This window comes from Pyrgilauda ruficollis, unplaced genomic scaffold, assembly GCF_017590135.1.
Source record: "Pyrgilauda ruficollis isolate IOZ18807 unplaced genomic scaffold, ASM1759013v1 scaffold29, whole genome shotgun sequence".
In the NCBI taxonomy this organism is placed as follows: Eukaryota; Metazoa; Chordata; class Aves; order Passeriformes; family Passeridae; genus Pyrgilauda; species Pyrgilauda ruficollis.
Genome location: NW_024524266.1, coordinates 11554506 through 11565690, shown reverse-complemented (window position 1 = coordinate 11565690; position 11185 = coordinate 11554506). Strand labels below are relative to the sequence as shown.

The window sequence follows — 11185 nt, the reverse complement described above, 5'->3', positions numbered from 1 at the left end:
TTCTTTCTCCCTACTCCCTCAAACTCTCAAACAGCAAAAATAAAAACCCAAGGTACCTATCTTCCCTACCGTGCACGCAGGCGCTCCAAAATTACTCCTTATTCTTACTCTGTGTGAGACTATTTTCCCCTCAAAGTTAAGACTTCCCCCTTTTCTTTCTCCCTACTAGCAAACTTTCTGCTATCACTGTACTTCATGCAGATGTGAATACTTCTCTTTTCCAGTTAGCTGGAATTCATGTAAATCTCTATATTTTCTGGGAGTAATGTCTTTCTTTCAATGTATGACATTATTCTGACATGTGATTTGGAAAGACTAATTAAACTTCTTTAATGCACCCATCCTGTTTGTGCCCTTCTCCCTGTTTCCTAAACTTCTGTGCCAGTTTCCATCATTCTCAATGTCACACTGACTTCTCCTAAGCCTGTCTTTTCTCTGTGTCACACAATGAGTCACACTGTCACCTAAAGCCAACTCACTGCTTTAGTAGAAAAACTCAAACTTCCACTTAAGAGACCATCAAAGAATTCACATCTAAAATGTTGTGCAGAAAATTAACTCTTTCTAGACAAATATCACTGAAGCCTCAAGTCATTCCCCCCATTACAAATAACAGTGCACTGTTCCATATGCAGAGTATCTTACCTGAGCATTTATTATATGGAAAATAACAATTTATTAATCTGAGACAGAAAAGACCCTCAATAAAAGGACCAGGAAGTACCTTTACGCAACAAGGTAAGAGGAGGTACAATGGCAATCATCATACCCATCAATTCTGTCATATGAACACAGAGTCCACAATGGATTTAACAATTCAAACACACAAATAATGACAGCGTACCTTTATTTTAACACGTGCACTGCACTGATGCAGTAGATACAATGCCAGCAGTCTTCTCCTTGCACAAACTACTATCAATCAATAACTTCTACGTGGAAGCAGCATTTAGTGCAAAGAATAATTAAGAAACCTCTAATGTAACCATGTCTTGGGAACTGTTTGCATACATAGTGCAGCAATCACAGCCATTTCCCAACTGCCCTTAAACATGGAAAATAGATCAGCTATAGCAGTTTGTATCTGAAAATTCTACCACACAGACTTGTTTTTCTTTTAAAAAAATCCATACTACAGCAACAAATAAATAAAGACTAACAATGTGTATATATATTTGCTCCAAATCAACTCAGCAACTTAAAAAAATATAATGTTCAGTGTTTGCTGAACTGCTTTATACTGCATCTATCACTGCAAAACACTACGTTAAAAAAAGTTAAAGAAAAAAGATAATTCTTCCAACTCTCTTCCTACTCTATTAGTTGAAAAGTTTGCAAGCACTGCTGTCTCTCAGTTATTAATATGCAATTCAGGTCCCCTGGTCATTCTGGGAATCTTTACAGAACATCCCTGCACATCCAGCAGCTCCCTGTGCAGCGATACCAAAGGGAAGGACAAGCCCTGGCACAACGAGCAGATTAAGTAATCTTCTAGTTCACGAGCTTCCTTGCTAAAAACCAAACCACCCCCACCTGTTGTGACTGATTTCTACATCTGCCAAGCTCACTCAGGAACACAGATGCTCTGAGCTCTGTCCCTGTGGGCTTCACTTCATCTACATGAGTAATCACACTAAGAACCAATGGAAATATTCATGCTTGCACAGTTATGGATACACCTGTTTACAGGATATCTGCATTCATCTGCAGCTAGACAAACTGACTGCAGTCCTGGATCATAAATGAAGAGTCTCTATTAGATTACAGGTAATAATATCAAAGTATTTTCTGGGATGTCTACAACAGACCTAGAACACTCAGAGAAATACAGGAAACTTTATTCTTTTTAGAGGGAAGCTCCGTTCTTTGGGAGTATTCAGTGATTCACAAGCTGCAGGCCAAGGAAGAACTGTGCCCTGTGTATATTAGAGAATTAACTGAGATAGTTTAAAATAGTAAGACTGAAAAATGCTTCTATTGGCTATCGAAACCGAAAACATTTAGACCAACTACAGGCCAAAGAAAAAGCAAATTTTGGCAGATTTTCGAGTCATTCTGGAATTCTGCATAGGCTACTCAGATTCTATGAAGAGTTCATATATGTGGGATGCAGTAACATTTTTCTTTATGTATGGTTTAGAAACAAAGGACAGCTTTTGTACTTTTTTTTCATTAACAGTATATTGGCAGGGCAAATCAACTCTCTCCAATAGAACTAAGAAAATGTTGATATGGTGAAACATCATTGCTCAGGATTAGAGTGTTCAGGGAAATAGTGCACTTTTTATTCTACCCTGGAAAAGTAAAAAATGCACATATTGGTCATATCCTTACTACCTCCTTTCAAGTGGGATTTTTAAGCACAAATATTTTAGTCACTACATAGCAAACTCTTACAAAAATATAACTTTTGATAGCATGAGAAACTGCTGAAGAAAAATGTATTTTCTTTCAGAACAGAACTACAAGGCACCCCAGCTTCTACTGATTTTTACACTGCAAGTGAAGCTAACTGAGCAAGAGCCTCATACAATGTGGCCCATCTGAGGCAATACAACCAGCACTGACCCCACTGAAGCACACGCACACTTCAAAACATTCAGTACAGGTGCACATAAAGATAGATCATATCACACCCACACTTTTCATCCTCTAAGCCAACTTTTACTTCAAAAATCTAGTGCTTCCCATAAGGCTGGGGAGAGGATATGCCCACATGAACCCCATTACACCCAATTTCTTGCACCATGGTGGAATGAAAACCTATCCTTGATCTTCATGCTTCAGTACAAAGCTACTGTCAAATCCGTATCAGAATCCAAATAATCAATATGGCAGCAACTAAAAAAATCCAGGAGGTAAAAGGGTCAAAGATTCTTCTGCAGCAGAGATTACAGCAGTGATGAATTGCTAGGGTAAATAAAAATTTAAGACTGGCATTCTTCCCTTTGCAACGAAGGACTTGGGGTATTCTCCCGCAAGATTTTTTTCTTTTTAGTTATGCCCTTTTGCTGTATGGAAGCATTGCAGTGTTCATTTAAAAAAAACAAAACCACACAAAAACCCTCACCCATTTTAAAAAGCACCATAAATGACAAATCTGTTGGAAAAGCAAAAACAACAAAAACTCCATGGACCATCCTTCAGGGATGAAATGCTAAAGATGTCTTTTTTAATCAACCAGTTTGCGAAGATCTACAAAAAAATAAAAAGGATCACATTCTAAAGGTTCAGTGCAGTCAGCAGCTATATAGTTTTGCTGCTTATTCATCTAAGTTGACTTTCAAAAATAACACCCTAGCTCGTCAAAATATACATTTTCCATTTGCTTTTAAATTAAAATAATAATAAAAAAACATTTAAAGAATTCACAATCAATAGCATGACTAAGTTTCAGGATCATCTACAGCATATAATTTAAAGGTTCAAGATGCCAATATGCAGCATGTGGCAGGCCTATATGCTCCATGCAGCATGTACATTTAGGATCATCTCAAATAATCTTGATGCTCAGATGTTAGTCTGTTTCTTCCAAATCGTGTAGAATACCCATCTGGAGAAAATAAGTAGTTAAGGAAAAAAGGCAACACTTTTACACAGTTCAAATGCAGTTCTTTTTACTTATATTCAAATTCTGAAAACTTCTGGTAGCTCATAAAGGATAGGGAAACACTCAAAAGTGAAATTTACCTGGATTCCCCTCTTGACTCAGCAGTTCAAAGATGCTACTCTTGAAAACACATACATGTTCCATTAAGGCCTGGCAGTCATAAAGGCAAAAGTAACCAGTTTCTCTGAAACTGTAACCTTTAAGGGCAAGTATCTTGATATCCTTCACATTCTTTTGTCTTGAAAATGCAAGGTCAAATCTGGATTTCACAAAGAGCTGCCAATAATGAGAAGCAGGAAGAGCTGGCTATAGTCAGTCTGGAGTCAGTTCAGGGTCAGTATGGGGGCTGCAGCAGCGAGCACTGCCAGGCTTAGAGACACGGGAGGGAGGTAAATGAGCACACACGACAGAAGAAAGGCTGCGGCAGTAGCGTGTGCTTAATGTATTACGAATAAGAAGGTAGTGGAAAGATGTTTCCTGTCAAGAGAGACAGCCACAGCAGGCTTCACTCTGCAGAAACATTTCCAGGGAGATGCCACAAAAGCAGCAAACACTCAAGGCAAATGTAGATGGCAGAACCACCTTACAGCAGATCAAAATGCCCCTCTCACACTAAGGGCTTGAAGTTTAAACTTCCAGGCTCCTTATATAACTTCTTTACCACCCACAAATTAAAGAAATTCCAAAGGATTATTTTTAGGAATGGGATGTTGCTGAGAAGATGCATACCCCTCTACTTGGAATATTTTTTTCCAGTAACACTAACTAGTTAGGAATCACTCTTCCCCATTTCCCAGCCTTAAAGCCTGAGCTGTATGTTCAAGAACAGCTCTATCAGATAATATCTACAGATCTGGATGATGCTAATCTGTATGACGTTAGTTTCTCATTTCAGTAAACGAAGAAAAGAAAGTAAGAAGATACAGCCTTCTCAGAACTTCCAGGCAGCATTACCCTTATCACACAGTTTATCCTACATCACATACACCACTCAAAAACATTAGCAAAAACACAGCCTATGCATGAAAGGTGTTGATAATTTTACCAGCTGTGAATTTACAGCACTTTTAGAAAACAATTCCTACAATTATCTTCAAAATAAAACTGCAATAGTTCATTTACTATGAAAAAAACATTAAATATTTAAATCAGAACTGCCTTTTTGCTTGAGTTCATTACCTCCAAACAAGCTATGCTTGTTTGATTTATTAATACACACTCTCCAGCCTTCTTCAGTCTTTAAGGATACAATTCCATGTAGGAGGGAACACACACAGTTTCTTTTGAAAACTCCACAGGACAATAAAGCCTGCTAAGCTGTTCTTCATACAGAGTCAAGGCATCAGTCAGATTGATACAGTTTCCCTAAAGAAAAAAAAAATCCCAGTCACAATCAAGCAAATAAGCAAAATTTCAGATGAACATATACATTTTGACATTACTGCAAGGCTCCCACATATTTCAGAACCAGATACATGCTGTTGTTAATATTTAATATTTACAATGCAAACACTGAACAGCTTGTCTTCATTCTGCCTACAGCAAACAACAAATTGTATCCTTTCAAGAAAGGGTAAGTATGTGGGGATTATCTATATTCTCATTAGCAGAAGCAACCATTATATGAGGGCTTCCACTTTAAACAGACCACCATGTGTTGTTTGCCTATAACATCTACTCCATTACCATTTTCTTTATAATTGCTTAAACGTATTAGTCAACAATATTACAACACCCAGATTTTTCTCAGTTATTTAACACTGCCTAGATCTTACAGTGTTTAAATGCACTTTTAAAAAACTATAGCCTATTAATTTTAAACAGATTTTTCCACAAAGCAATATGTCAAAATACATCAAGTTATATACAAGTTCTCTGGCTACGGACTACATTATCTTGAGTTTCCACATGTCATACTGCTGAAAAAGAAGATTTTCCTACAATACTTTTTTTGTCTTAGGAGTGAAATGACACCTCATTCTTGGAATACAAACACATCACGGATTGAGTGAGGAATTTTAAAAAAAGCAAACCCCAAGAAACACCCCACCCCCCAAAAACCCCAAGTCCAAAAACCCCCAAAAAAACCACAAACACCCACCCCTGCCCAAAAAAATTAAAACAAAAAACCCACACAACTCTCCCTCAAGCAACTCCTATTTGCAAGCACTACCTTGTCCCAGGCTAAGTATTAATAAAAAGCAGAAGTTACTGCAATGTATACCTGGGGTGTGCATATGGAGAAAGCTCTAATTAGAAGTCTGAGTTCTCCATATCCATAACACATTTGAAGACTTAGTGGTTACAGTGAGCTCACCAGAACACCAGACTGAACAAACACCAACTACCCAAAGCAATAAAAGTAAATTGTGTAAGTTCAGTCAAAAAAATTTTGTTAAGTTTCTTGACTACATAACTGAGTATACAAGCAAACACTTTACAACCTTAAATTCAATGGTCTTAAGAAGAGTGTGGCAAATACAAGTTATTTGGATGCTAATTTGAAATTAAGTGAAGTTGAATACAATCACCACTGCGTGGTCTACAAATCATTCTGGTTGTTTTTTTCCAGGTATGATGCACTAAATGAAGACTCACCAAAAAGAAGTGTACTGTTCCTGTGGCACAGCACAAAGAAAATATATTCTGTCATTGTGGTAGAGGTGGAGATATTGTTAAAGGCCCTTGGCACACTGACAGCCAAATGAATTGATTTGTAGTCTTCTACTTCCACCACTTTCCTGAGCAATCTTCAGCTCAACCCAAACATGATGAACCCAGGCCCCAAACATGACAAACCAACTATGCTGCAACACCACACATCAACAGCAAGTTATATGATGACTATGAATCCCTCCTGCCCACTCAGTGTGTGCCAGCCTGGCCATATGTGGGGCAGGATGAGACCTTCAGGAGATGCATGTCCCCATCTTCCCCTAGTGGCTGGGCTTACTAGCATGTAGTATAAATATCTTTTACTGAGATCTAGCACAAACCCTACTTTCCTCTTCTGATTTCTGATCAGTAGATACAGAAGCATTAACCAGCATTTTCAAGAGCTATTCTCAATACAAAAATCCTCAGCTTTCCCATACATTTTTCCACTTCCAGTGGAGGAACGTTTGCCAAAGAAGGCAAAAAGAAGAACAAAAAGGAAATTTTTATGTTAACGAATACACACACTCCCTAAAGATTCAGCACAAGAGCCAAAACCCCACAAAATGACAGCGAGAAATGCAAGGCACAGAAGTTGTGTTAGAAAGAAAAGGAGTCTAAAGCAACAGCCTCCATCTACAGAATGGCAGGATCTTCCTGCTGCTCTGAATGACTTTGGGAAATGTCTATGTGTACACACAAGTACACATAATTTTGGTGTTTTTAACTAACCATTGACCATTTTAACTGACCATTGAACTGAATGCAGTATCTCTTTGTTTCCTGCCATTCAATAACATGTGTAACCTGCTCCTGACTGTGAGGGAATGCAGATGGCTCAATTAGAAAACACCAGATCTAATGAAAAAATCAGCTCCCTTACATTCATATCTTATTCAGTATTTTACGATCTCTGACTTGAAATGAGGACCCCAGGAACCAAGGACTTACTCAATGCTTCCAAAGTGTCTGACTACCTATGTTTCACACATTGTGTTGCTCTGCTAAGACACTGCAAAGCTTTTAAATCCAGGAGCAGTCTTTATGAACGACTTGCTTTACTGTGCAGCTTATTTTTGGTGCTCCCAGATTTTTTTTTAAATGGCCTTAAAATTATTACATGCACACAATGCAACTGAAAATGAATTTTTACAAAGCAAGGAACTAAGATGTGTTTGAACAAGTACTATCTGTGCTCTATAAAGCATACAACAGGCAGAGGCTAAAACAAGCAGAGGTAACGTTTGAAATCAGTATTTCAAATCAGCTCCATTTACACTGATTTTTCCATGTAACAACATCAAATGATAACTAGAACCAAAGTGTAAAATGTACATTCTGACTTTGGGATTTATACTATTTTTCCTACTTTTTATTGGTAGGATTTTTTCACAGTGTATTTAAAACATTTCTATTTCCAGAGGAAGTGAAAAGAGAATTCATTCCACTGATCTTCCTCTGAATTTTCTGCATCCTGCTCAATTTTTCTTTTGGATTGTGCTGAAGTCTTCACAAGCAGAAAAGAAAACCTCAACATAAAAAAAAAAAAAATCTTAACACAGCATCTTGACAATGGTCTGAGGCACATGATGTGATTCTTGGGGTTGTCCTGTACAGGGCCAGGAGCTGAACTTGGATGATTGTTGTGGACCCCTTCCACATCACGAAATCCTATGACTCCACTCTATCACTCTCTAATCTTTTAAAAATCATATTTGGGAAAGTACACCTTCAAAAGAACTTGCATAAAACATGTTTGATTATAATTTTGACCATATTGCACAAACAAAGCAGTACTTGTTTATTTGGTAAAGGAAGGTGACTTCTTATATAGAAATTTTCATATTTGGGTTTGGGTATCAGAAAAGAAATGAGACTTGTAAAAAGTAGAAGAGTAACACAAACTGAGCACAACGAACAGACTGCTGCAGTACTTGTTTAGTAACCTGTTATTATCCAGGGGATTGTGGTGGGCTTTTTTGGTTCAGCTGCCCTTTACCAAACATATCATTTTGTTTCAACATTAGACTGAATGCAAACGAAAACTAAAAAACAACCTGTGTGTGTAATTTGAGTCACAAATAGGAACACTGCTAGGTAATTTACAGAGCACACCACTATTACGTAGGAAGTTGAACAGGATACACAATGATAGAAGAGTATACAGTTTCCCAGACTGTCGCTTCAGTATTTCATCATTTCTCCCTTCTCCAGCAAGGGACAAATCACTGCAGACACCATGGAAAACAAATTACAGGAACAATGAACACGCCAAGAAACAATTTTTACTTTTCAAACCCACAGCTCCCCAATCTCCAAATAAAGATCTTGCCTAAAGGTTCAGACAACTCTCCTGGCTCTTTTATCAACCTTTTTCTTCTGGACAAACATTACAAGATTTTATAGTTCTGAATAGTTGTTTTTTTTAACTATCTGGCTTTACTCAACACAAAGTTCAGCACTCCAAAAATCACATCTACAAAACTTAAGGCTTATTTCAATAAACTTGTTGAAAAAAAAAAAATCAGTATTATTAATACCTTTCTTTAAAACATGACCAGCTTTATTAACCAAGACTGCAGTGTTAGTAACAATGTCAATCACACTTAGATGTTCCAAATTCACCAAGATGCCACAGGGAACCAAGCCCAGAATGCAATGCAGTGTTCACTTTAACTCCCACTGCTTAATGAAGAGTTATGTGGTAGAGCAATGCATTGTTTGTTCTGAACAGACACCATACAACTCAAACAATAGCTAATACTGAATGCTGTTTAACAAGGTTTAAAGCCAATGACTCACCAATTACACATTTTCAAAAAGCAAAATCACTTTCTTTTATTTTCCCCACAGGGTTCAGCCAACTTTTCAACATAATACAAAAGCCCCTACCAAACTCCTCTCCCCAGCCCCCCCCCACTTAATCTGTTCCATGTCAAACAATTTGGCAGGTAAGAACTAGGAGAATGATGACAATTTTTTTTTACCCTTAAGATGCATCCTTCTGACACAAAAGTACTTGAGGCAATTTTAACTTTGAGATTAACAAACCTTAATCTCTAAAACCTTCCTTAAAACAGTTGGCTCCTGAACTGTTTCACAGCCTTTGCATCCTGAGTCTGCTCAGTGCTTGCACTCACTTCAACAGCTCATGCCCATCTCCTAATATGCATTTTTCTGGGCTCTCACAAGGCATAAATTCTGTAGTTCCGTGGGTTTCGTTTTTACGTTTCTACAGCACAATGCACAACAAATTTAAATAACAAATACAATTCTGGACAGACAAAAAGCATTCCTTAAAGTAAGTAGCAAAAATTGTTTAAATTAACCCTGTAAGTTCCATTTAACTCTGCCCATCTATAAAGAAGATGTGTCCATCAACTGGTTACATGTTGAACTTAGGCCACTATGCTTCCTCCAACCCCCAGAAAGTAAACTAGTGAGCTGAAAGTAGGTGAAAGGGTTCCTTTTCCATACTTGACCATTTTTCACATGTCTCACCCCATATGTTATTGTCACAGGCCACCTTTGTCTGTGACTGTATGCCAGAGAAGTTTAATTTTTATGTTTAGCATGGGTTTCTATTTTTGTTTTATAACGATGTGCCAGAATTGGACATGGCCATGGTTTGGTTTTATCCTTCCTCATTTCAGAGTGACTAATAAGCAGCAAGACACAGAGCATGAGACAATCGCATCAAAGCTAGGCTTAGATTTTGGAGGACAGGGAGGGCTGTTAAGGAAATAATGGAGGCAAACCCAACTCCAGTGGCTAAACTCTCAGTAACAAAAGGAAATGAATATGTCTGTTTCTTAAAGTCTCTCAAACTACTAAGAAATCACAGAGGCTCACACAGGGACATACAGCCATTCTTCCAGCCTCCTTTCATGGTTCAGTCATGGAGAATCTTGTTCCCTCAATGGAAATGCTAATTAGAAAGCCCACACAGCAGCCAAAAAAAGGAGTCTAACTATGGAGCAACATGATGACTGTCTGGACATTTCGAGGGCAGTATAAGAGAGAGGCCAGGAAAAGACAGCTTAGTGAAGGGCCACATGTTTGTGTGGGAGACACAAGATCCCTCCAGTGGGTCAGTGCTGTTTACTGGAGCCTCAGAGTGGTCTGAGTTTCTATCCTGCCTGGGCTGAGTGACCCCAACCAGGAAGTCACAAATTCCTGTTCAGAGGTATTTTTAAAGGTTCTACCATATAAACAGGCTGAAAATTATAGCCTTCTCAACCTCAAAAGATTAGATCAACAGAACAAAAACTAGCACAGAAAAAGGCATTTTCTTAGCTACACATAATCCACTGACACTCAAAGACAACCTTACAACAAGTCTCAGCACCTGATAGAACATGGTTTCACAGCTCTTGGGACAATCCTCATGTGACACTGTGAATGCACAAGACTGATGGTTCAGGTAAACAATAGCCACATATCAGGTTGATATCTACAAGTATATATACTCACTTGAAAGGAATCACTTGGGCCATATAAAAATCATACTTTTAGAAAGTCCAATACTGTAAAAACACTTAACATGTTTGGAAACAAATTGCTGGGAACGTATATCAGAGATGAAAGTGGACCTCACGATACATCAAGGTCTCACATCCTTATCAACTCTCATTTCTCTCCTCTATGATGGCTGGGAGCCTGTCCCTCCTTGGAGAGCATAACACCAAACACCTCACAGACATGGCCTCCTATCATATCATATCATATTGCACTTCAAAGCACCAGCTTCAGAAGAAGAAGAATGGAAATAAGAGCATGCCATATAACCATGGAACCTCAGAGTGGTGGGATTATGTTTAACAGTAAGTTTTCACAAACAAGCTTCAAGTATTAAACCCACAGACAGGTTTGCAAGTTCTGCAGACCAAGGGCCCTAAAGCTCATGTCTCTCTGTGCAGA

General features: G+C 38.2%; 1 protein-coding gene across 1 annotated transcript in view; it reads right to left on the bottom strand.

Moving 5' to 3' along the window:
* Positions 1–630: 630 nt before the first annotated feature.
* Positions 631–11185, bottom strand: part of SMS (spermine synthase) — a 45048-nt gene continuing 34493 nt past the window's right edge. Inside the window, exons 10-11 of the mRNA XM_041472393.1 lie at positions 4860–4975; positions 631–3553 (exon numbers count right to left, since the gene is read on the bottom strand). Coding sequence (XP_041328327.1) covers positions 3511–3553; positions 4860–4975 — 159 coding nt within the window. The 3' untranslated portion in view covers positions 631–3510. The remainder of the gene's footprint in view (positions 3554–4859; positions 4976–11185) is intronic.